Source organism: Stegostoma tigrinum, chromosome X (genome assembly GCF_030684315.1).
Source record: "Stegostoma tigrinum isolate sSteTig4 chromosome X, sSteTig4.hap1, whole genome shotgun sequence".
NCBI classification, from domain to species: Eukaryota; Metazoa; Chordata; class Chondrichthyes; order Orectolobiformes; family Stegostomatidae; genus Stegostoma; species Stegostoma tigrinum.
The window spans coordinates 6,778,364-6,804,793 of NC_081404.1; the positions used below are offsets into that span (position 1 = coordinate 6,778,364).

A 26,430-nucleotide genomic window follows, 5' to 3' on the forward strand; every position below is an offset into this window, starting at 1 on the left:
CAGAATGCATGAGAGTGATTGCTTTTGAAGTCGTGTTACTAGCCAATAATGAAATAAGTTGTTCCAAGTATAGTATGCCACTTACCTCGATTAAAGGAATGTGCATTGATTCATGTTGCTCAGTACTTTTGCCCTTGCTCAAAAGATTTGCAACCACTCTGTACTTGTGCAACTTTCATCCAAAAAGAGAGTCTTTAAGGTCTTAGTGAAAATGTGTAGCTTGGCTTGTGGATGCAGTTGTTTGTTAGCTCACTGAGCCACTTGTTCTGTGTTGTGTAGATATTTCGTTACCTTTCTAGAAACATTATCAGTGCAACCTCTAATCGAAGTGTTGGTGTTCTGCTTCCTTCTGGGTTTATATGATCCTCTGATGTGATGGTCTTCTTGCTTCTGGTTCTGTTGTTTTAGCAGCAGTCTGTATATGGGGTCTATTTCTATGTGTTTGTTAAGGGAGTCCCGTGTTCAGAACCAGGCCTCCCAAAATTTCCTTACGTGTCTGGTGTTCACATGTCCGAGTATGGTCACTTTGTCTCAAAACACACAGACAATGAGGACCATCAGTTCGACTAAAGTGACCATACTCGGACAAGTGAACACCAGACACGTAAGGAAATTTCGGGAGGCCTGGTTCTGAACACGGGACTCCATTAACAAACACATAGAAATAGACCCCATATACAGACTGCTGCTAAAACAACAGAACCAGAAGCAAGAAGACCATCACATCAGAGGATCATATAAACCCAGAAGGAAGCAGAACACCAACACTTCGATTAGAGGTTGCACTGATGATGTGGCCTAGGAGGGTAATGAAATGTCTGCACAGAACAACCGGCTTGGTGAGCTAATGAACAACTAAACAGAGAGTCTACTTTGACCAATCTTGACTGTGTTTCATGTTTTAAATAAGTTTCTGCTCATTAGTGATTTTTGGTATTTCTACATCAAGAATAATTCTGTATGTGAATTTTCAGCTCGCATCATGACAATTTAGGTTCTTAAATTTTCATGAATAGGACTACATATATGAATGATTTTACACAGAACTTAATTATGGCAGTTTCACTCTAGATCTTCCTTATGTGAATAGGGTGAGTGATAATTTGTGTGTGAATTTAGCTTCTGTTTGACACATGAGTGGGTGGTGACTGACTGAAATGTATGTCTCTTGGAACTACTTAGCATGTTTTCCTTTCTTTATTTCAGTTGTCGGGCGAATCTTGGAGGTAACAGATCTTCCTGAAGGAATCACTCGCACTGAAGCAGACAAACTTTTCAGTCAACTTTCAATGTCTGGTGCCAAAATCCAGTGGCTCAAAGACTCTCAGCAACGCAGCAGTGGCTCTGGGGACTGTAACAGAGCGACAGAGAACTCAAAGAATGCCGGTGATCTAGCTGCACTTTATACTATTGTTGCCGTGTTCCCCTCAACCATGGCAGCTCAAAATGCAACTATCAGACTGAATAATTCAACAAACAGGTTTAAACTGCGAACAGCCAAGAGGAGCTATGATCTTCGCATTCTAGAAAGAGCCAGTTCCCAGTAGCCAATGGATATTTGAAAAGCCTTTTTTCTTCTCTCCTTTTGAATGACTGTATTGGCTTTGTTTTAAGTCAGCATTGTTCCTGTAGTGTATTGTTTTGTCCAAATATCACTTTAGACATAATTAAGGAAAGTTAGTGATCAGTTGGGAAAAAAAAGTTTGTTTTTCCCCTCTCCCAAACTCCCGTTTTACACAGCCACACAACCCATGTGTATTCTTTCTGTTATAATTGTGCAAACGTATTAGAAGCTTATTTAAGTGACTCAAACAGTTGACTGTGTATAGTCACGACAAATTTTATTTAACCTGTTTTTTTGATTTTAAATATAAAAGTTTGTCTGCCAGTCCAGACTCTCAATATCTTCTTTGTTTTAAATTGTCTTTTATTTGCAAGGTGACACTGCTTGGCCCTCCAGAAGAGTGATCTGACATTTTGGGATCTATCTAAAAGTAATAGTTCCAACAATTAGTGTTTATGTAATCTCCTTTAGTATAAAAGCACAAGGCATTCCATGGTGAACACAGGCAGGGAGAGAAATAACCAAAAGCTTGTTTGAGAAGAAGACTCAGGGGAGTTTAGGCAAGAAAGTCAAACCAAAGTTCACCTGCCAATGGTGGAACAAATGAAGGGAGCAGTGCCCAAAGGGCAGGGGCAGAGTCAGAGGCCCAGTGGGTGTGAGGGAGTAATTAAGGCTGGATGGGTTGCAGATATAAAGTAGAGAAAAGCTGTGAAAGAACTTGAAAGATGAGATTAAATAAGGCATGAGAACAAGATTCCAATGTAGGCTACTGAGAATCAAATGATGGGCAACAGGAGTTTGCTGTAAGATATGGGACGTTAGATTTTGGTCATTTTTGGAGGGTGAAGTAGTAATACAGTGGAGCACAAATGTAATTAAAGTATAGATTAGAATGCCAGTTGTGGGATGGCTGAGGTTGGGGTGTAAGTAGATTGGATAGGATGGGTAGGGGGTAGAATGTGGGATTTGATTTCAATATTGATTTGAAGAAGATGGCAACATCTCACAAGCCCAGCAGCAGGTGGCAGCACTGGAGTGGAATCAAAACCATTGCTCAGATCTGTATCAGAGATAGCAGGGACTGCAGATGCTGGAGGATCTGAGATAACAAGGTGTAGAGCTGGATGAACACAGCAGGCCAAGCAGCATCAGAGGAGCAGGAAGGCTGATGTTTCAGGCCTAGACCCTTAAGAAGGGTCGGATCTAGGCCCAAAACGTTAGCCTTCCTGCTCCTCTGATGCTGCTTGGCCTGCTGTGTTCATCCAGCTCTACACCTTGTTATCTCAGGTCTTAGATCTTGTTGTATTCAATTTGTGGAAGTAGTTAATTACCCATGACAGGACAGCGCAAGACCTGATGTCCCAGCGGTGGTTGTGGGGTGGGAAGAGCTAGGGTTGTAACATGTTTAGAAATTCTTCCCCACTCTTCCTGTAGGTGATAAGACTAAGGGTCAGTTTGTAGGTGAAGAAGGGGCAGATGATAAATCATTGATTTGAAGAGGTAATGGCACAGCAGCAAAAAGATACACAACAGTAAGTGCTGTGGAGAGGTGAGGAGGACAAGGAAGGATAATGTACCACAACTGGCACCCCATCCATCATCTTAAACATTCACTCCCTCCACCACTGACACACAGTGGCAGCAGTTACACTGTCTGCAAGGTATGCTGCAGAAACTCACCAAACTTCCTTCAGCAACACCTTGCAGACTTGTGGCCTCTACCTCTTAAAAGGACATGGGCAGTACTTGTGTGGAAACACCACCACCTGAAAGTTGCCCTCTAAATCACACCTCATCCTAACTCAGAATATACAGCCCTTGTTGTTGCTGGGTCAAAATTGTGGGTGTACTTTACACCACAAGGACTGCAGCGGTTCAAGAAGGCAGTACACTCTCACCTTCTCAAGGGTAAAATGCTGACCCAGCCAGTGATGCCCACATCCCAAGAGTAAGTTTTTAAAAGTCATGATCACATAGAATGTTATTCATGACTTTAATCAGGGCTGTCTTAGTGTTTGCAATAAGAAAGGTAGATGTCAGGCAGGAGCAATTCACAAAGGTAGCTTAATTTGCAGCATAAGATCAATATGGGTGATATATCAGTTGTACAGAAAGTGGGACATTAATATGACATGCACATGTTGCATGAATGCAGTATATATCTGCATGAAAAACTCACCTTCAGTCACAAGCAGTTTTACCTGGTAAATATCAGTGACTATGCTGATAATATAACTTGGACCTGAAGTTAACGGGGCATTTATGAACAAATGTTAGCATTGCATTTCATGTTGAAAAGTGAAAGGTGTGCAAACACACAGTCACTATCATGATCAGATTCCTATCAGTACCAGGAGTGTATGTGTACCCACGCAACGGATTTAAGTAGACCTTGCAACTCTCCTGTATTTACCTGGCATCTCTACTCATCTGAAGATCACAATCTTGCACCTGTGGAAGGCCCAATTACCAACAGTGCTAAGTGGCATCTGTAATATTATTTGTGTTATCTAGATGTAGCACAAATGAGGTCTGAGGATTCTGTTTACTTGAAGATTTCTGGTGTCTTTCTTTACAGCTAAACTGATGCATACACGACAGAGTCATCTCCAGATACAGCCTGTGCTTCAAGTGCTACAATGCAAAGAACCTCTGGTACTTGGCTGATTTGCATGTTAAACTCTTGAAAGAAATCACTCCAAACATGATAACATCCCCTTTAGTTTTCCAAAATGAGCTCATGTATGATATAAATGAAAACATAAACGTTGAGTAATAGCAACATTAGTTACTCACAGTTTGGGATTCTAACATTTAGCAAGTGCATATCATTTCAGCAGTTTGATAGCTCTTCCAGATCTTGAAGAAAGGCCGAACACTGCAGATGCTGGAAATCTGGAGCAAATGCATAGAATGCTGGAGAAACTCAACATCTCTTGCCACAAATGCTGCCAGACCTGCTGAGTTCCTCAAGTATTCTGTGTTTCTTCCGAGTCTCGCTCTGTGTTAACTTCGTGGAAATGTGAATTTCACCCTTGGCTGTTCTTGGTCTGCAGACGTCATCAGTGTGGTGACTGTTGTCCTGGTGATCCATCACACAGTCATCATCTGGGTGTGTTCTTTCGTGTTTGATACACACAATTGACATTATACACTTCGCTCAAGTGGCATCTGCTTCCTAAGCATAGCTGCATTAGGTGTTGTGATTTCATAAGACCAGGGCTTGCTGAGCATTTTGGAAACCTCTGCAAGTAAGCAGATTCCCCTGTAATGTGTGGGGCCCTGCCATTTTGTACTACATGTAGTTGGGGTAGTTACTCAGCTGTATGTACCATCTTCATCCCCCCTCCCCCCTTGTGTGTCAAGACATATGTCCTGCATCTCAGAGAATTGGATGATGGTCACTTGGCAAGATCATTCTCACTTGCCTTCCAAACATGATCTCTGCTAGCAATGGTAACCCCATATCAGGATGAGTGACCTAATGGTGTGAACCATTTGTTCAGCGGGACCATTTGGTCAAGAATAATGTAGTGAGAGTCTCAACGGTTTTGCAGCCCACTTAGCGCATGTTGCTGAGAGTTCAGCCCATATACTGCAGCCTATTATCAGAAATGATTCCATCAGGTGCACCAAACAGATGAGTGTGACATTTAATGTGAATGCCCTGGACATACTTGAAATGTTCTTTTGCTGTCTGACAGTTGGAAATTGGAGATGCAATCAGTAACTAAAATGAAATTGTCTACTTTCACGAAGTAGATGAGTGGCAATTTTGGACCAAGGGCCTGACAAAATATCATATTGGTTGTTCTCTATTGCTGTGGCTAGTGGCTCTGGCATGCCCTCAGTAACTTTTGCATATTACATGTCCTTGCTGACCTTTTCCAATGTCACAGCCAATCCCTGGGCACTAGATCATACCAAGTGCCAGTCATCATGCTTATATGTCCGTGCTATAGCTATGATAGGATGTTCTGACAGACAGTTTTGGGAACAAGGATTTGTTTTCCTTTGAAGATTATGGTTGTCATGATACTGACCTCTGCAAGGCCAAAATTGTCTGGCACCTCTTTTAACGTCTCAAGTCCACTTTCAAAGATCACTTTTCCATTGTGCCTCCTGTTGTGGGGCATTAGCTGTTTCTGATTGAATATGTTCACATTGCCCAAAATGTAGTAAATCGATTTTGAACACATCTTCCACCTCAATTTTCAATGCTGTCAACTTGTAGATCCCAGTGGAATATTTACATTCTTGTTCAGGATTGGCTAGTGCTCAATGTATCTGGGATGGTCATTTTTGTACCAGGTTTCCAGCCGACATCTGGGTCATATCCCTGCACCTTTAAAGTTGTTGCAGCCTTGGTGGTGTGCTTGAAAATGGCTTGCAACAAATCATTTCCTATGGTTTGAGAGTTTAGAAGGTGTTGTCTGAGGATCTTTGGTGAATTTCTGCAGTGCATCTTGGAGATAGTACACGCTGCTGCTACTGAGTGTCGGTGGTGAAGGGCGTGGATGTGGTGCCAATTGAGGGAGTTGCTTTGTTTGGCACAACATACACAAGCATTAAACAACTTGGCACACAGCTTGCTTCCTTTTGGGTCCCAGCTACAGTGTCAATACTGTTTGTGGCATCTAATGCTCTAATAAGCTATTGTCTCACTACAATGGCTTTGTATTTTCTGTCAACTGCTGGCAGTGAATCGATGGCTTGGTATTTCTCATTTCCCCCAGAAAGGCCTTTCAACCAGGGTTGGAGCAATCGCTAATCTGGTTCTCCACTCAGACAGTTCACCTTTTGAGAAAATGTGTTTATTTCCCTGGTTACAGGATCTATGAACATAGCAATTAGGAGCCAGGAGGAGGCCACTCAGCTCCTCAAGCCTACTCTGCCATTCAAGATTATCATGGCTGATCTGATTATTCCACATGTCATCAACCCCCAATATTACTTGTTTTGACAAGTATCTATCCTCTTGCCCTAAAAATATTCAAAGACTCACCACCCTCCAAGAGAAAATGTTTTCTTCCTATGTTTTAAATGGGTGGCCCTTTGTCCTAGATTCTCCCACAAGAGGAAACCTCCTTGACCCTGTCATGACCCCTCAGGATTTGGTGTGCTTCAATCTTACTCTTCGAGCCTCCAGAGGATACAAGCTGAGCCTATCCACCTTTCCCTCAGAGGACAACCCACTCCATTCCAGTATTAATCCGGTAAAACTCTGAACAGCTTCTAACACATTTACATCATTTAAACAAGGAGGCCAATTCTGTTCACAGTATTCCAGATATTATTTCACCGGTGTAACAAGCATAACCTCAATATATATGTATTCAGTTCCCTTTGCAATGAATCATAACATTCTATGAGCTTTGCTGATTAGTCGCTGTACCTGCACACTAACCTTTTTCAATTCCTGTACTCAAATATCTAGATCTCTGCATCTCGGGGCTGTGTTCAGATGATAGGCTTTTTGCTTGTTCTAGCCAACATGGACGTGATCCCACATTATATTCTTACTGCCGTTTGTGCACTCACTTGACATGCCAATATCTTCCTTGTATCTTCTTGTGTCCCCTCCTTCATTACATTCAGGAACCACACCTTGGTCTCTTTATCGAAGCCATTTCTACAAATTATAAAGAGTTGAGACCCTAGCATTGGCCATGTGTGGTTTGCCACTTCATGACATCTGACTAGCGTGAAAAAGACCCATGTATTCCTCCTCTCTGCTTCCTGTTGGCCAGCTGATGCCCTGCCCATGCCAATCTGTTACGCCCCTACACCAGGGCACACCAACTGTCTGTGATCCATGCACTGAGACACCCACATCCCTGTGTATCTCAGAGCTCTGCAATCTCTCACCATTTAGATATATTTTTTATTCTTTCTGCCAAAATGGACAAATTCACATTTTTGCCCACTTTCCTAATCTGTCTTTCTTTTTGTAGCCTTCTTATGTACCCTTCACAACTCACTTTCTTACTTTGTGTTGTCTACAAATGTTGCTCCCAGACCTTCAATCTCTTCATCCAAGTCATGGATAGAAATTGTAAACAGTTGAGGTCCCAGAATTGATTCCTTTAGCACTCCACTCATTCCAAGTTGCCAACCTGAAAAATACCCACTTACTCCAACTCTCTGTTTCTTGTTAGCCAGCCAATCTTCTCTCCATGCCAATAATCTACCTTTGACACCATAAGCATTTATTTTGTGCCAATAATCCTAGGTATATGACTTCTTCAGATGCCTTCATAGAATCCCTACAGAGTGGAAACAGGCCCTTCAACCCCAACACCAATCCTCAGACCCATCACCCTATAACCCACCTAATCTACACATCCCTGAACACTATGGGTAATTTAGCATGGCCGATCCACCTAGCCTGCACATCTTCGGACTGTGGGAGGAAACTGGAGCACCTGGAGGAAACCCACGCAGACACAGGGAGAATGTGCTAACTCCACACAGACAGTCACCCGAGGCTGGAATTGAACCTGGGTGCCTAGCGCTGTGTGGCTGCAGTGCTTACCACTGAGCCACTGTGCTGACCCAATATCTAAGTCCAGTACATTCACCTGTTCTCCTTTATCCACAATGTCATACATCCTCAATTCCTAAAGATTGGTTACAACAGGATTGCCCCCTTCCCCAACCCATATTGACTCTGCCTGATTACCTTAAATGTGTCTAAATGCTCCACTATAATGTCTTTAATAATAGCTTGTAACTTTTTCCACCTGACAGATGTTAACAAATCTATTGATTCTTGTATTTTACTTTGCCTGTAGGACAGCAATACTGAGTGGGTAATACTGAAATTGATCCTTCTATTCAGCTGATCTCTAGCACCTCCCATATTTTTGTGGGACATTTCCAGGTCTCTTCAGATAAGCCTGAGGTATTGTCTCTGCATAACTGCCCTTTACTGACTGGTGCAGGCATTTTCACAGCTTGCCTAAACTATTCTGTAACCTCTTAAGAAGCAAAACTGCACCATTAAATGAAAAAGGATGAGCACAGATAGGAGACCCATGGCTTTCTAGTTCATGCTGGAGGATTTTGTATCCATCCTTTTGTGCTTTGAGCATCTTCTTTGGTGTTCGCTCTTTATATTTTTAGCTTCAATGTCATTTTAGGCCTTGTCCTATTGACTACACTGTACGTTGAATGCAGCCGGCTTATGTTTTCTTGTTTAAACGTAGGCATGCCTTCTCTAGACACAGTCTGTCCCTTATGTATTAAAGTGTGGAAAGCCTCTGGGCATGTTATGACATCTGGGTACTTAGCTTATATGCATTTTGGACTCTTAAAAGAACATAAGAGTCAGAGACATACATCATGGAAACAACCTTTCAGTCCAAATCGTCCATGCTGACCAGGGTATCCTAAATTAACCCAGTCCCATTTGCCAGCATTTAGCCCATATCCCTCTAACCCCTTCCTATTCATGTCCCCATCCAGATGCCTTTTAAATGCTGTAACTGTACCAGCCTCCACCACTTCCTCTGGCAGCTCATTCCATACACGCACCACCCTCTGTGTGAAAAAGTTACCCCTCAGCTCCCTCACTCCAAAGGCGATAACACAATGAAAGCAAATTCTGCTTATGGGCAACACCCACACTTCAATGTTTTAGGTGAAATTTTACACTTAGAACCTGATTTTTTTAACAACGTGCTAAGGAGAATATTTGCGGTATACATCCAAGTATCTGAGAAAGTGACTTGTGATTGTTCATATCAACAATCAGTTCTGAACCAGGTCTCATCTGACCAATCGAATTCAGTTTGGAAATTACTATCACAGGACTAGGTTCAAATGAGGAGTGTTGGGGTTGAAGTTTACATAAAAAGTTACAATATGAATTAACCATTGTGGCTTATGTCGGCCCATTAAAATTCCCGTTGAATGGTGAAAGGCCAGACTAAAGTACTCAGCACATTTGTTGAACATTAAACAGGTAAATGAGCCATAAGTGTGTATTTGCAGTAACCACACTTGGAATCAGAAGTAACAGTGGTTCTTCTGTAACAACTCAACATGAAACCAACCCTTTCTTCATGGGATATGGGCATCCCCGGCAAGGCCAGCATTTTTTTTTGTCTATCCCTAATTGCCCTTGAACTGAGCAACTTGCTCAGCTGTTTCAGAGGGCTGTTAAGAATCAACTACAGGGCTGTGGGTCTGGAGTCACATGTAAGTCAAATCAGATAAGGATGGCAGTCTCCTTCCCTAAGGATGGCACTAGAGAACCAGATGGATTTGCGGTAATGGATGACAGTGGTCACGGTCACCATCACTGAAGCTACCAATTCCAGACTTTATGAATTGAAATTAAGTTTCCTCAGCTGCTGTGGTGGGATTTGAACCCATGAGTTCACAGCATTAGCAACATAACCAATATGCCACCATCTTCCCAGCATACGACTGGTGTGGTTGTATTCTAACATCAAAACATAGAAAATAGGAACAGGAGGAGGCCATTCGGCCCTTCGAACATGCTCAGCCATTCAATATGATCATGGCTGATCCAACTCAATACCCTGTTCCTGCTTTCTTCCCCACATCCTTTGATCCCTTTCACCCTAGGAACTATATCTAACTCCTTCTTGAAAACATTCAATGTTTTGGCCTCAACCGTTTTCTGTGGAGAGAATTCCACAGGCTCCCCACTCTCTGGGAGAAGACATTTCTCCTCATCTCAGTCCCAAATGGCCAACCCCTTACCCTTAGACCATGAGCCCCTGGTTCTGTATTTCCCTGGTTACCAGGAACTTCCTTCTGACTTGGATGGTCCTGTCTCTGCTGGCTGGGTGGAATATAGCTCCAATACCGCTAACATTTTAAAAGTTATTTTTCATAAATACATTCAGGTAGTCCACAAGTTTCCAAAGAGTTCCCATCTTCATGAATCTAAGGTCAAGTTCTCTGTTGTAATATACTGTTAGCCCACTTGACCCTTGGTTCAGAGATTCTGGCCTCTTTGACTGGTCTGTCTCCTCTCCACCTATCTTCTCCTCTATCCATTTTTATCCTCCTCCCCCTCTCTCCCTATTTATTTCAGAAACCCCTTCCCCTCCCCCATTTCTGAAGAAAGATCTAGGCCCGAAATGTCAGCTTTCCTGCTCCTCTGATGCTGCTTGGCCTGCTGTGTTCCTCCAGCTCTACACCTTGTTATCTCGGATTCTCCAGCATCTGCAGTTCCTACTATCTCTGTTAAAGTTAGTAGTGTTTCTTTTTTACAACCCCCTCCATTCTCATGAGTGGTGGGACTGTGTCAATGCTCCGTGTCCCTGCAGGTGCAGCTTCAAACGTTCAACTGCAGGTGGCCAGAACCCTAGGCCGACGTCCATTCAGTAAAACAGCTGATAATCTCAACTTCCATACTTCACCCAGCCCTTGAGCTGAGGGACTAAAGGCTGTGCTGCAGCATACACAGTGGTGAAACCCATCCAGGAGTGGATTTGGGTGGCAGTGAATCAGTCTGAGCCTGTTCAAGTATTCCCACAGCTCATACTGTATTGCCAAACCGAGGCAACGTGGAATTCATGAATGCTAGTGGGGAAACTGTTAGAATTTACTGGCTCTCCAGATCTGCAAGCCAAAGGGATACATCAATCCACTTGTCACATCTGGACAGATGCCTGGAAGGAAGATTGCCTTTCATCCTCCGACACTTCCGCCATCTGCAATCCGACCCCACTACCAAAGACATTTGTCCATCCCCACCATTGTTTGCCTTCCGGAGAGACCACTCTCTCCGTGACTCCCTTGTCCGCTCCACACTGCCCTCCAACCCCACCACACCCGGCACCTTCCCCTGCAACCGCAGGAAGTGCTGCACTTGCCCCCACACCTCCTCCCTCACCCCCATCCCAGGCCCCAAGATGACTTTCCATATTAAGCAGAGGTTCACCTGCACATCTGCCAATGTGGTATACTGCATCCACTGTACCCGGTGTGGCTTCCTCTACATTGGGGAAACCAAGCGGAGGCTTGGGGACCGCTTTGCAGAACACCTCCGCTCGGCTCACAATAAACAACTGCACCTCCCAGTCGCAAACCATTTCCACTCCCCCTCCCATTCTCTTGATGACATGTCCATCATGGGCCTCCTGCAGTGCCACAATGATGCCACCCGGAGGTTGCAGGAACAGCAACTCATATTCCGCTTGGGAACCCTGCAGCCCAATGGTATCAATGTGGACTTCACAAGCTTCAAAATCTCCCCCTCCCCCACTGCATCCCAAAACCAGCCCAGCTCATCCCCGCCTCCCTAACCTGTTCTTTCTCTCACCTATCCCCTCCTCCCACATCTAGCTGCCATTTCCCCATCTCCTACCTACTAAGCTCATCCCGCCCCCTTGACCTGTCCGTCCTCCCCAGGCTGACCTATCCCCTCCCTACCTCCCCATCTATACTCACCTCTACTGGCTCCATCCCCGCCCCTTTAACACGTCTGCCTCCTCTCCACCTATCTTCTCCTCTATCCACCTTCGATCTGCCTCCCCCTCTCTCCCTATTTATTCCAGCACCCTCTCCCCATCCCCCTCTCTGATGAAGGGTCTAGGCCCGAAACGTCAGCTTTTGTGCTCCTGAGATGCTGCTTGGCCTGCTGTGTTCATCCAGCTCCACACTTTATTATCTTGGATTCTCCAGCATCTGCAGTTCCCATTATCACTTGCCTTTATCAATGCCTTTTTGCAAATGTTTGTTTCAGGATCTTAGGATGGATTTAGAGACAGAGACAGTCCTACACAAGGATACAAAGATTTTTTAGAGCTATTTCTTTGCATTTCACAGTTTGTGCCTGTATTTTTGATGGTGTTAGCCACATTTGAAGTTTGACTGCTGCAGTGTTCAGCTGTCAGTGACATGCAGCAGGTCAACACACCACTAGAGGGTGCCATCTGCACAGGGCTCTGTTGAAAATGAATTTTCCATGACTTTTTGCTCCCATTGGCCAGGAAATGGAAAATAATGGGGAGCTGGCATTGTTCACCGTGCTGCTTGTGTTGCAGCGCTGCAGGAATCATGCTGCCACCCGTTTTGGAATGACCCACGTGTTTCTTCTGGTTCTTTCCACTACCAAGGAGAAGTTGGAACTTGTATTTCCAAAGAAGCACACAATTTAGAGGAGTGTGTGATTGCTTGGTCACCCCTCAGTATCACAAAAACTGGTGCTGTATATGGATAGTCACTCATGGAAGAGAGATGCAGTGGTGCTTGTTGAGGTTTGTCCTGAACAGCTCCATGACTCGGGTCTCTGTGCTCTGCAGGCTGTTCCCCAGGTCGCACGGTGAGGCAAACATAGACTACTACACCACAGAAAAACTTCAGCCTGGAGCACCATCAAATTGGTGAAAGACACTCTATGGTCTTCCAGAGCAAGGAGTTGATCTTGACTGACTCTTGCAGACTGGCACATTCCAAGGTCCAGGACTATGTGCTGAGGGGCACATTAAAGCCAAGGCGCAGTGGGGAAAGACCACAGTCGGAGGTAAATGGGGGACGGCTCAGCTTTCAGACCCTGTTGGTACCTCAATGTATACGTTAGAAATGCTTTTTTTTGAGCTGTAGGGAATGTCAGATTCCAATGTTTTGTTTGCCCTTCAAGTGTAGTCTGTACAGAACTGCTTCAGCAACTGTGTATGTACAGGAAATTTTTTTTATGAATAAAGTATATTTTTGCAATGAAATAGAAAAAAAATGCTCATGGCAGTGAGATGTTTGTGTTGTAGTGTTTTGAAATGAAAGATTCATAATGACTCAGTGAACAGCAGGACATGAGGAAGCCCAGAGGAACTGAGTGATCTTAAGGTGCTTGTCTGAGGCCCTGGTCCGTTCTGCTACCTGCTAATCAAAGTCATGGTCATTTGAGGAGACCTCTTGCTCCCTGCACACACTGTTTGTACTGATCAAGAAGTGTTTAGATGGAAAAATATGAGCTCTAAAGCACTGAAAAATATGTTAAAAACTTCACAAAGGTTTAGGAGAACATTTCCTCAACCAACCTGAGGGTCCTGGCCATTCGTTTGCGGTCATTGTCATCAGCGATCTTCAGCCAGAAATGCCGAGTGGATGATCCATCTCGGCCTCCTCCAGTGGTCCCCAGCATTACAGATACCAGTCTTCAGCCAATTCGATTCACTCCACATGATATCAAGAAACGGTTGGAGACACTGGATACTGCAAAGGCTATGGGCCCTGACAGTATCCCGGCAATAGGACTGAAGACTTGTTCTCCAGAACTTGCTGCTCTCCTGGCCAAGCTGTTCCAGTACAGTTACATCATTGGCATCTACCTGCTCAGCCAAAACCTGCTCAGTGACGCCCATTTTGGATTCCGCCAGGGCCACTCAGCTCCTGACCTCATTACAGCCTTGGTTCAAACATGGACAAAAGAGCTGAATTTCAAGAGCCACAGCCCTTGACATGAAGACTGCATTCGACCGAGCGTGGCATCAAGAATCTCCAGCAAAACTGGACTCAATGGGTATCAGGGGACAAACTCTCTGCTGGTTGCAGACATACCTGACACACAGGAAGATGGTCGTGGCTGCTGGAGGCCAGTCATCTCAGCTCCAGGACGTCTCTGCAGGAGTTCCTCAGGGAAGTGTCCCAGGCCCAACCATCTTCAGCTGCTTCATCAATGACCTTCCCTCCATCATAAGGTCAGAAGTGGGGATGTTCACTGATGGTTGCACAATGTTCAGCACTATCTGTGACTCCTCAGATACTGAAGCAGGCTGTGTTCACATGTAACAAGATCTGTTCCATTCATTTGGTGCAGAGTGACAGCTGATACCATGTGGTTTATTGGACCTTCACGTACATTGATGTATGTACGAGCTATAACCCAGGTAGGATGGAGTTAACACATAGTGCTTGGCAGCAGAAGAAGCAGTTACTAGTTCAATGGTAGACAGCTTGGTGTATTCTAACATGAGTGCATGGCATACATTATCTGTGTTAAGTACCTCTGCCCTGTTTAATTCAGGCCCAGTGCCTCCTGTATTGACTGTAAGTGATCTTGACAAAGGTGCATCCTCCTATTAAACTCAGGCTGGGTTTCAGGTTTTCTGCTGACTGTGTGCGCTATTCCAGCTGCTCAGCTGCTCGGGGTTATGTCAAAGCTGCTACTGCCTTTGTAAGAACAACCTGTTGAGGAATGGAGCGTGTCTATCCCACACGTACACAAACCCACTCGCCTTTCAATCTGTCTTCCCTTCCCGAATGACCGGACAGCCAGGGGCCTCCTCCTGTCATGCCAATGTGACCCAGAAAACTGCCCACTGCCCACTCCCCCTTTCGCATACTCACACTGATACGGCCAACAACATCTCTACCAGTTGATTGTCAGCTCCTGATGGAAACAGGGATGGCAGATGGTAGGTCCGGATGGTGACATTCCTAACAAACCAATTGGGAAAGTGACAAATTTAGTAGGAAGGATCCCAGGGCTGGCTGAGCTAGGGGATTGTGAATTTCACAGCAACATCAGTGGCTGTTGTGGGGGTGAGGGGTGGCAGCGGACGATGGGGCAGGTGGTTTCTTTCCCTTTGTGAAAACATAGAAACATAGCAAATCGGAGCAGGGCGAGGCCATTCGGCCCTTCGAGCCCACTCTGCCATTCAACATGGTCATAATCGATCACCCACCTCAGTGCCCTGATCCAGCTTTTTCCCTGGATCTTGTGGTCAGCTAACTCCTTCTCAAAAACGTTCAACGTTTTGGCCTCAACCACTTTCTGTGGCAGAGACTCCCACAGGCTGCCCACTCCCTGGGCAAAGGCATTTTAACCCTTTTGCAGTCCACCTGGGTGGTTTGCAAAAGTGAAAGCTGGCATTTCCCAGCAGTAATGCCCTCTGACGGGCACAATCTGGAAATGAAAGTGACACAATTGCAAATCCTCAGGGAGAAAAAGTTAAGCTCTTTCCAAGGGGCACTATCAAGTCATATGAGTCTACAGCACAGGAAGAGACCTTTCGCTTTATCACCCTCAGAGAACACCTTCCCAGTTTCATCACAGGCCCTTTACAGAGTGACCATTCACTGGCCATAAACTTCAGGCTCTTTGGCCTGAAGGGGTACAATACGTTTGTGAGGAGAGATCAGCCTGAATGCTGTCTGCCCTTGTCCAGGACCCCAGCCCTAGTGCTGTCCATTATCAAAGCTGCAAACTGTACTAGCTCCTGTTAAACATCACAATTCTGAAGGCCAGTACTACAGTGGAACAGAATTTCACAAATGCTTCCAGGACAAGTAACTATCACAGATTCCCTACAGTGCAGAACGAGGCCATTAGGCCCATCAAGTCTGCACTGACCTCTCAAGCAGCATCCCACCCACCCCACCCCACCCCACCCCATCCCACCCCATCCCAGGAACCCTCTATTTCTCACGGCCGATCCACCTAACCTGCACATCTTTGGGCTGTGGGAGGAAACCCACGCAGATACAGGGAGAATGTGTAAACTCCACACAGCCAGTCACCCGAGGCTGGAATTGAACCCGGGTCCCTGGCGCTGTGAGGCTGCAGTGCCACCCACTGAGCCACCATGCCGCCCCACCATTGCCCATCTCGTCCAGGCCCCTGTTAGATTCTGCCCAATGTAACCATATCAATTCTTGCCAAAAACCAACTTTAGAGAAGGAAAGAGGTAACAAGGTGTGGAGCAGGATGAACACAGCAGGCCAAGCAGCATCAGAGGAGCAGGAAAGCTGACGTTTCGGGCCTAAACTCTTCTTCAGAAAAATGCAGGAAACCTGGATCTGAGAGATTGCCCCTGAGTGAAACCACGAGGGGCAGAGATGATGAGCTGGTGAGTTTTATTTTGAGGGGAATCACAGGGCGAAGGGGCAAGGTGGAGATGAGGACAATAGGGTGGCTTTCAGAAGCTCATTTGCCCTCCATCCTTGCCGCAAATTGCCTCCTCACTTTGACCCTGCACGGGCCACTTAACTCTCGCCTTATGCTCAGCTCACATAAGTTGAAAGCCAAATCGGCCGCTTTGACAATTCACGTGCCCTTTCTGTGAGCCCCATCAATTATCGTAGCAAGTGGATCAGCTACAGTCTTTATTGTGTCTCTCAGCCCTTCCATCAGCACAAACCAATTCGCTCCTTTAGGACCCGACCATCTCAATCAGTAGTACTGCTGCCGAGCCCCTCCTGGTGGTGGACATTGACATCCCCCACCCAGAGTACGTTTTGTGCCCATCCTCAGTGCTTCCTCTAAGTGTTGTTCAACATGGAGGCATATTGATTCACCAGCTGAGGGAGGATGGTATATGGTAATCAGCAGGAGGTTTCCTTGCTCATGTTTAACCAGAAGCCATGAGACTTCATGCGGCCCAGAGTCAATGTTGAGGACTCCGGTGGGACAGGACATATCCAGGGATGGTGACGGTGGTGTCTGGGACATTATCTGTGAGGTACGATTCTGTGAGGATGACTATGTCAGGATGTTGCTTGACTAGTTTGTGAGACAGCTCTCCCAGTTTTAGCGCTAACCCCCAGATGTTAGTGAGGAGGACTCTGCAGGGTCCACAGGGCTGTTTTTGCCATCATTGTTTCCAGTGCTTTGGTTGATACTGGCTAATCTATTCAGTTTCATTCCTTTGCTGAGACTTCTTCACAGTTTGACGAATTTGTGAGGCCAGTTCAGAGGGCAGTTCACTGTCAACCACAGAGCTGTGTGTCTGGACTCACACGTAAACCAGATTGGGTAAGGATGGCAGATTTCGCCCCCTAAGGGACATTAATAAACCAGGCTGGGTTTTAGAACAATGATTTCATGGACATCATTCGGCTCTTAATTCCAGATTTTGTTTGAATTCAATATTTTGCTGTCTGCCGTGGTTGGAGGTCCAAAATAGAGGAATGCAGAGGTCACAGGCCATTGTGGGGTTGGAAGAGAAGACAAAGATGAGGTGGAGTGAGGCCATGTAGGGCTTTGAAAACAAGTATTGCACTGAAATTGCTGTCCTTATGGAGGAAGCAAATTCTTGCACAGCAAGCTGGGCAGCGTGGTGGCTCAGTGGTTAGCACTACAGCCTCACAGCCCCAGGGGCCTGGGTTCAATCCCACCCTCAGGTGGCTGTCTGTGGGGAGTTTGCACGTCCTCCTCATGTCTGCGTGGGTTTCCTCCCACAGCCCAATGATCTGCAGATTAGGTGGATTGGCCGTGCTAAATTGCCTGTAGTGTTTAGGGGTCTGTGTGGGATGCTCTAAGGGTCAGTGTGGACTTGTTGGGCTGAAGGGCCAGTTTCCATGCTGTAGGGACTCTAGTTCTCAGCTCCCACAAACAAGACAGTCTGGCTGATCTGATGTTGACTGAGGGGAGGGCAGCAGGTTTAATATCTCTGCTGAAAGACAGTACGTCCAACAATGCAGCACCCTAACAGCACTGCATAGCTGCTTGAGCCTCGGTATGGGGATCAGAGCCCGTGTCCTTCAGACTTTGTGGTGAGAGAGCTACTTATTGAGCTGGGGTATGGCAAGATGCAAAGTAGAGGTGCGAATGATGTTATATTTAGAAATATGCTGCCGAACTGTTCCTGTCTGTCAAGCAAGAAAGTAAATAATCCCTTTGTTGACTATTTTTGGCCTTGCAATGTGTTTGCAATGTGCTTCCAAGTGAGCATGTGCCGACATCCCATGCTTCAGGAATTCCTTCCAATGAGCAGGATCAGGGTGTGGGGATGTGAGGGACAGTCAATCGCAAGGCAGACCTAGTGTGCGTTCACCGACAAATGACATTATTCGCTGGGTTCAGTCACACTCGAATGCTTGGAAAAAGTTAGTCAACTCTCAACTGGCAGTTTCAACAAGGTTGGACATGACAAACAGCAGGTACTGAGCCGTTGTGACGAGGCTGTGGCGTACAGGGGCTGCGAAACGGGATAAAGTATGTCTCAGGTAAGTACCCGAAAGACTGTGGAGATGAATGAGGCTAAATGAGCAGCTCTTTAAAACTAGACCAAGTGTGGACAGACTGAAAGGTCTGATGTGCTTTAAGTTTGTGTGAAATTCCATAATGAGTAGAATGCTATGAAGAAGTTCATAGAATCCCTACAGTGTGGGGACAGACCCTTTGGCCCAGCAAGTCCATGCTGACCCTCAGAGCATTCCACCTATAACCCATCTAATCTATGTGGCACTTTAGCATGGTCAACCCACACTAACCTGCACATCTTTGGACTGTGGGAGGAAACCGGAGCACCCGGAGGAAACTCACGCAGACACAGGGAGAATGTGCAAACTCCACACAGTCACCCGAGGGTGGGATTGAACCCAGGTCCCTGGTGCTGTGAGACAGCGTGCCACCCCAGACAACGAAGGGGTAACATTCAGTCCAGCCAAGATAATTCTCATTATGGACGACTCCTATCCTTCAAAGATTCTCCTTTTCACAACCTATTTTTGGAAGATATTCCAGCCTTTTCCCTCCCCAGCCTGCGTCTCCCGGAGGGAAGTTTTGAGATATAGAGAGAGAGAGAAAATATCTGCCCGATGAAACTCAATCACTGGCAGGCAATCCAAAGTTACTCTGAAAGCATGTCCACTTCCACCACTTTGTGACATTTGAGAGCCAGCTGGATGCTCCATCACCTGTCAGCCTCATGCAAACCACAGATTTATTTCCCATTCATCATTTCCCACAGTTGCTGCTGTGTGAATGTTGCTTTGGTGGAGAATACCAGGAGGGCTGTGACACAGCCTCAATCAGATCCGATGTCTCCACTCCAGCCGCCGCTACTGAATCAACGACTCTGTGAGGGACTGTTTGTACTCAGTTAATCCAAGCATCGCGCTCCACCCAGTATCACAACAGGGCAAAGAAATCCGACAGGACCAACTGGTTTTTATCGTGCCTCAGTGTGACAGAGACAGTGTTACAATGGCAAGTCTCGCTCTGAGGGTCAGTGTGACAGAGAGAGTCATAGAATCATAGAGATGTACAGCACAGAAACACCCCTTTCATTCCAACCCATCTGTGCTGACCAGATTTCCTAAATTAATTTCATCCCATGTGCCAGCATTTGTCCCATATAAACCCTTCCTATTCATGTACCCATCCAGATGCCTTTTAAATGCTGTAACTGTACCAGCCTCCACCACTTCCTCTGGCAGCTCATTCCATACACGCACCACCCTCTGTGTGAAAAAGTTACCCCTCAGGTCCCTTTTATATCTTTCTCCTTTCACCTTAAACCTATGCCCCTCTAGTTTTGGACTCCCCCACCCTGGGGAAAAGATCTTGTCTATTTACCCTATCCATGCCCCTCATGATTTTGCAAACCTCTATAAGCCACCCCTCAGTCTCCGATGCTCCAGGGAAAATAGCCCCAGCCAATTCAGCCTCTCCCTGTAGCTCAAACCCTCCGACCCTGGCAACATCCTTGTAAATCTCTTCTGAATTCTTTGAAGTTTCAAAACATCCTTCCTGTAGCAGGGAGACCAGAATTGAATGCAATATTCCAGAAGTGGCCCTAACCAATGTCCTGTCCAGCTGCAACATGCCCCTCCCAGCTCCTACACTCAATGTAAACTGACCAATAAAGGCCAGTGGACCGAACACCCCCCGTACTATTTGAAATCGCAATCTTTCGGAGCTTGGCTCCTTTGTCAGGTGCGGTGACTATCAACTGGTGTCATGTGACGTCTAACCTTGTCCACCCCCGGCACCCAGCGGTTGTCACCGGTGCACGGGTGGGAGCTAGAAGAATACAGTATATTTCTTCAGTTTAACATATGATTGGGAATTCGAGAGGAATAACACAAAGCCAGAAACGTGTCATAGCCGAATGGTTTAACATCAAATTGACCAGAGGAGAAGTTTCTTATGAATTAAGGTAAAGGTTATACTCCTGACCCGGGTACTAGCATTATGATTCTTTAAAATAAATGCCCAAGACACAGCTATTGGATGAGGTGTGATACTTGCTGTTTGACATTAGGCCACAGGTTGTGAGTTCCAGAGGGGGCAGGAGTGGGGGGTGGTGGTGGGGTGGGGGGGGGCAAGTAAAGACAGACCAAGATAAGGTGAGGAGCCTGGCACATTTTCAGCTGGAAAGGAAAGCGTTCCTGCTCAAATTTCGCACAAGAGCCAGGGGAAGTTCTTCAAAGAGAGGAAGCAGATATAGAAATAGCATTTAAGAGGCTGGAGCTAGTGTTGCAAAAGGGAAAGGAAAAGAAAGAGAGAGGCAGGAGTGAAAAAAGAAGCGAAAAAGGAGATACGCTTTGAGCGACTGGAGCTAAAATTGAACGGTACTCTTGTGTCCACTGGGAATCCAGATGTAGAAGGATTTCATTCCAGTGGAGGGTCCAATGGGAAGCTGTTTTGATGAAAGAAATGCAGAGGCATTTTTCATTTGTTTTGAGAATATAGCTAAGCAGATGAGCTGGCTAAAGCATGTCAAAGATATGGCTCTTTCAGAGTTGGCTGATTGGCAGAGTTCACACAGTTGATTATATGCTTTCGGAGCTGATTTCGATCAATTGTGCTGGCAATCTATAGGGTGTGGATGAGCTGATCCCTGAGGCGTTTTGGCAGAAAGGGCAGAACCACTCGCACCCTCAAGGGGCAGGTGATGGCTGAGTGGTATTGTTGCTGGACTGTTGATCCAGAGACCCGGATAGTGTTCTGGGGACCTGGGCTTGAATCCCACCATCTGACATGGTGGGATTTGAATCCAAATTTTAAAGAAAATATTCTGGAATTGAGTATTTAATGACAGCGAATCCGTTGCCAATTGTGGGGAAGGGACCATCTGGTTCTCTAATGCCCTTTAAGGAAGGAATCTGTCATCCTTACCTGGTCTGGCCTACATGTGACTCCAGACCCACAGCAATGTGGTTGGCTCTTAACTGCCCTCTGGGCAATTAGGGATGGGCAATAAATGCTGCACAGCCAGCGATGCCCTCATCCCATGAATGAATAAAGTGGAAAAAATTTGGTTTAATAACAGGTCAGAAATGAGACCTTTCGTGAAATAATTCACTTAGCGGGATTCAAAACTTCACTCTCTACATTAATGAGAAGTCAGACAGTGAGCTAAAAAGTTTCAACAGCCAGCCAGCTGATCACTGAGCTTGTCTAAAATGTTTGGGCCCTGCCAAAGGACACAACTCCAGCCGAGTAGGGCTCTTGTGACACTAAGGTAATGTACCTGCCTCTGGACCAGGAGGCCTGGGTTTAAGTTCCAGCTGCTCCAGAGGTGTGCCATAACATTTCTGAACAGGTTGGTCACAAATTTAAAAACTAACATCACCAGCCCAGGCAACATTTCCTTTTTGCTGCCAGTCTCCAGTCCTGGTAACATCTTTGAGAATGTGTGTGGTCACGCGTCAGCTGGAATATAGTGACAGGAACTGTCCACTGACCCTAGCTATCTCTAACTAATGTTTTACACAATCCCTGAGGCCTTCCCTTTAACTCTGGCTCTAGGCCAATAATATAAAGTATCCTGTATGCCTCCCTAAGCACCTTAACTGCTTGTCCTGCTAAACTTCGCCGAGAACAAACCAATCAGGGCCCATCTGTTCCTTTACACTTTTCAGAAGTCACAGAGCTGTACATCATGGAAACTGACCCTTCGGTCCAACGCATCCGTGCTGACCACATATCCTAAAATTAATCCAGTCCCATTTGCCAGCATTTGGCCCATATCCCTCTAAACCCTTCCTATTCATGTCCCCATCCAGATGCCTTTTAAATGCTGTAACTGTACCAGCCTCCAACACTTCCTCTGGCAGCTCATTCCATACACGCACCACCCTCTGTGTGAAAAAGTTACCCCTCAGGTCCCTTTTAAATCTTTCCCCTCTCACTTTAAACCTATGTCCCTCTAGTTTTGGACTCCCCCACCCTGGGGAAAAGACCTTGTCTATTCACCCTCTCCATGCTCCTCATGATTTTATAAATCTCTATAAGGTCACCCCTCAGCCTCCGTCGTTCCAGGGAAAATAGCTCTGGTCTATCCAGCCTCTCCCTGTAGCTCAAACCCTCCAACCCCGGCAACATTCTTATAAATCTTTTCTGAATTCTTCTAAATTTCACAACATCCTTCCCATAGCAGCCTATAGCACCCATCCTTCTTCATTTTCTGAAGAAGGGACTAGGCCCAAAACATCAGCTTCCCTGCTCCTCTGATGCTGCCTGGCCTGCTGTGTTCATCCAGCTCTACACCTTGTTACCTCTACAGCAGGGAGACCAGGATTGAATGCAGTGTTCCAAAAGTGTCCGAACCAATGTCCTGGACAGCCACAACATGACCCTCCCAACTCCTATACTCAATGTACTGTCCAACAAAGGCAAGAGCACCGAATGCCTGCTTTACAATTCCCTCATCTTTTTTATCCTCCCAAATGCATGACTTCTTGGAATTGAATTCCTTTTGCCATTTTCTGCCGATCAGACTAGCCTGTTGATTCCTTCTTGTCATCTACAGTTTCCTTCCTCATGATCAGCCATACCCCCAACACAACTTTCAATATAATCCGTCATCCAGCCTCCACTCAACTCCCAGAGAGCAGATAGCTCCCTCTGTGCCTGCACTAGCTCATCAACAAACATCTAGTGTCAATCCCTTTTCCCCCATGTCCTTGCATGTGGAGCCCCAGTGGCCCTAATAGATAAGGCATTGACATCCTAAGCCAAGAACTGTGGGTTTGAGCCCCATGTGGGGTGTGTCCAGTTCTCTTTGCTGAGTAACTTAGCTCAGCTGGCTGAATAACTGCTCTGTAATGCAGAGTCACACTCGTAGTGCGCTGGTTGGTTAGACTGTGGTGCTAATAACACGAAGGGTCAATCCCCGTACTGGCTGTGTTTTCAAATGCTTTAAATTCTGGCAGGAAGCTTCCATGTCTGGCTCTTATTTTGGGGTTGGCTCAGTGGGTGGCACTGCAGCCTCGCAGTGCCAGGGACCCGGGTTCGATTCCAGCCTCAGGTGACTGTCTGTGTGGAGTTTGCACATTCTCCCCGTATCTGCGTGGGTTTCCTCCCACAGTCCAAAGCTGTGCAGGTTAGGGTGGGTTGGCCTATGTGTGATTAAATGAGTTATAGGGGGATGGGTCTGGGTGGGATGCTCTGAGGTTCGGTGTGGGCTTGTTGGGCCAAAGGGCCTGTTTCCACACTGTAGGGGTTCTGTGATATTTGATGATGATATTTATTACTATGCAACTAATTATTCAGTGCCTCTCTTGAATGCTTCAATTGAACCTGCCTCCCCAGCATTTCTAGGCAGTGCACTCCAGACCCTAACTACTCACTGGGTGAAAACAGATCTCCTCATCACCCTTGCTTCATTTGCAGATCCCTTTAAACCTACACTGTCTCATTCATGTTCCTGTTACAAGCAGGAACAGCTTCTCCCTGTTTACTCGAACCAGCCCATTCATGATTTTGAAAACCTCTATCCAATGTTGTCTCCTCCTTCCTCTCTCTGAGGAGAACAGTCCCAACGTCAATCTGTCCTCATCTCTGAAGTTGCTCATCCCTGGATCCATTCTTGTAAATCGCTTCTGCACTCTGTCCAATACATTTACATCTTTCCGATCATATGATGCCCTCAACAGTGTGGAACTGTGCGAACACAGCAGGCCAGGCAGCATCAGAGCAGCAGGAAAGTTGACATTTCGGGGCGGGAGAAGGGTTTGGGTTAGGGCTAGGGTTAGGGTTAGATCAAGGTCTAGGTTAAGGGTTTGGGTTAGGTTAGGGTTAGTATTAGTTTTAGTGCCAGGGCTTGGGTTGGGGCAGATTTTTAGGGTTAGGGTTAAGGATTGGGCTAGGGCTATGGCTAGGGTTAGGGTATGGGTGGGGGTATGGGCTAGGGTTAGGGATAGGGTGTAGGTAGGGGTAAGGGTTAGGATTAGGGTTAGGATTTGGGTGGGGAGTAAGTGTTAGGGCTAGGGTTAGGGTTAGGGTTTGGACGGGGTTTAGGGCTAGGGTTAGGGTTAGGGTTAGGGTTTGGACGGGGTTTAGGGCTAGGGTTAGGGTTAGGGTTTGGACGGGGTTTAGGGTTAGGGTTAGGGTTAGGGTAAAGACTAGGGTTAGGGCAGGGGCTGGGTCCAGGAGAGGCTTTAGGTTAGGGCTGGGGTTAGGGTTAGGGTTAGGTTTAGGGTTAGGGCTAAGCTAGGGCTAGGGTTACCGTTAGGGATTGGGCAAGGATTATGGTTATGGTTAGAGTGTCGTTTCGGGTTGGGGCTTGGATAGGGTTAGGGTTAAGGTTAGGGTTGGGGCTTGGATTACGTTTCGGGCTTGGGATTGGGTTGGGCTAGAGTTATGTTTAGAGCTAGTGTCAGGGTCATGGTTAGGATTAGGGTCAGGTTGTGCTCGGGTGATAGCGTTAGGATTAGGTTTCGGGTAAGGGTTAGGGTTAGCTGTAGGGTTGGAGGGTTTAGGGTTTCGGGTTTCCCCTAAAATTCGTTTCTCCCTGTTGATTTTATCTCATATTTCATTCATCCCTTATTCCTTAATTCTAATCTCTGTTCGGTCAGTACTTTTCTCGCTTTATGCGATGTGGGCATCATAGGCAAGACCAATGTTTGTTGTCTATCCCTAATTGCCCTTCAACCAAGTGGCCCTTTTGGTCATTAACAAGCTTTCCAAATATACCCTGTCAAGTCCCCTCAGAATCTTTATGTTTCTCAAAAGTTGTCTCTCATTCTTCTGAACTCCGATGAGTACAGGCCCAACCTAGTCCACCTCCCCTCTGTACCTGGAATCAACTGAGAGAAACCTCTCTGAGCTTCCTCTAGCGGTGCAGCATGAGGCCAGGATTCTTTGGCCGTTTTATGGTTGAATTGTACATTATCTAGTGTCGTCATTTCAAAATGACCTCATTGCGCCCGTTTAGATTTCTTCCACAACTGTTAGTTGCGTTTGCTGGTTTGTTTCTCCCACTTTAAAGCACATGTTTAATTAGCTTTACAATGTCTCTTCAAGATTCACAAATTATGAAAGATACAGTTTATTACTTCAATTTGCGTATTTCAACCAGCTCGATTCGAATTGGGTTATTTGATTTTCCTTTTTTTCATGGAACTGAAGTTAGAGGAACCAAACATTATTGTCTTAGTAATGTAAGTTGACACCATTTTAGAATTAAGACCCAAACAGGTATAGCATTCAATGATATAAGCAGAAGATCACAAGGTAAATTTGTGTCCAGGTTTAATCTCTGTTCTGCGCATTTCTGACGTTGTTGGTACAGACTAGGTCAGTCAGTGAGGTGCCACAAATCTGATGTTTTTCTTCTTTGGTTCAGCGTTGAATCAGAGTGTGAGGCTGGACCAGATTCAGCATGGACCCTCAGTCGAGAAACTTAACAACTTGCAGTTCCTTTATAGGTTTTCAACAAAATTTTTAACGTTTTGTTCATGTGCAAATAAAATTATTCATCGTGCATTTGCTTGTCAATACTTACAGTACAAATCTGTCTAACTTTATATAAACATTATCTTAAGCCATTAAATTATATATTGCCTGTGGTAAAAATGTGTTTGGATATTTTTTATTTCTGCATGGCTTTGATAAAAAATCATTTTATAATTGTTCTGTTCCTTTATTGCCAGCATGTGAGTCAAGCATCTATTTAATTTTTGTGTTGGCCAGTTTTTTGAACCAAACGGGTAGACTGAATGGGGACATATATTTGAGGAATTGCTCATTTATGAGCTATCTGATGTGCATATATTGGTTGAAGGAAGACTGTTTTCTCCTCCTCTGACAACGAATATTCCTAAAATTATAAAAATTAGTAAGTTTTTCTCCAATTCTTCCTGTTAAAATAATCCTGATTTTCCATGAAATTCAGAATGAATCCGTGCTTTCTTTAAAGACAACAACAAAA

At 45.6% G+C, this 26,430-nt stretch overlaps 2 protein-coding genes across 13 annotated transcripts in view; both read left to right on the forward strand.

Moving 5' to 3' along the window:
• The window catches only part of LOC125448288 (R3H domain-containing protein 2), a 265,250-nt gene extending 263,369 nt beyond the window's left edge, over window positions 1-1,881 (forward strand). For all 12 annotated transcript variants that reach the window (XM_059643331.1, XM_048523499.1, XM_048523500.1 and 9 more), the window contains one exon: window positions 1,207-1,881. In XM_059643331.1, the coding sequence (XP_059499314.1) occupies window positions 1,207-1,547 (341 nt within the window). In that variant the 3' untranslated portion in view covers window positions 1,548-1,881. The remainder of the gene's footprint in view (window positions 1-1,206) is intronic.
• A 16,365-nt stretch (window positions 1,882-18,246) lies between these two features.
• stac3 (SH3 and cysteine rich domain 3) overlaps window positions 18,247-26,430 on the forward strand; it is a 137,976-nt gene continuing 129,792 nt past the window's right edge. The window contains exon 1 of the mRNA XM_048523284.2: window positions 18,247-18,493. Coding sequence (XP_048379241.1) covers window positions 18,485-18,493 — 9 coding nt within the window. The 5' untranslated portion in view covers window positions 18,247-18,484. The remainder of the gene's footprint in view (window positions 18,494-26,430) is intronic.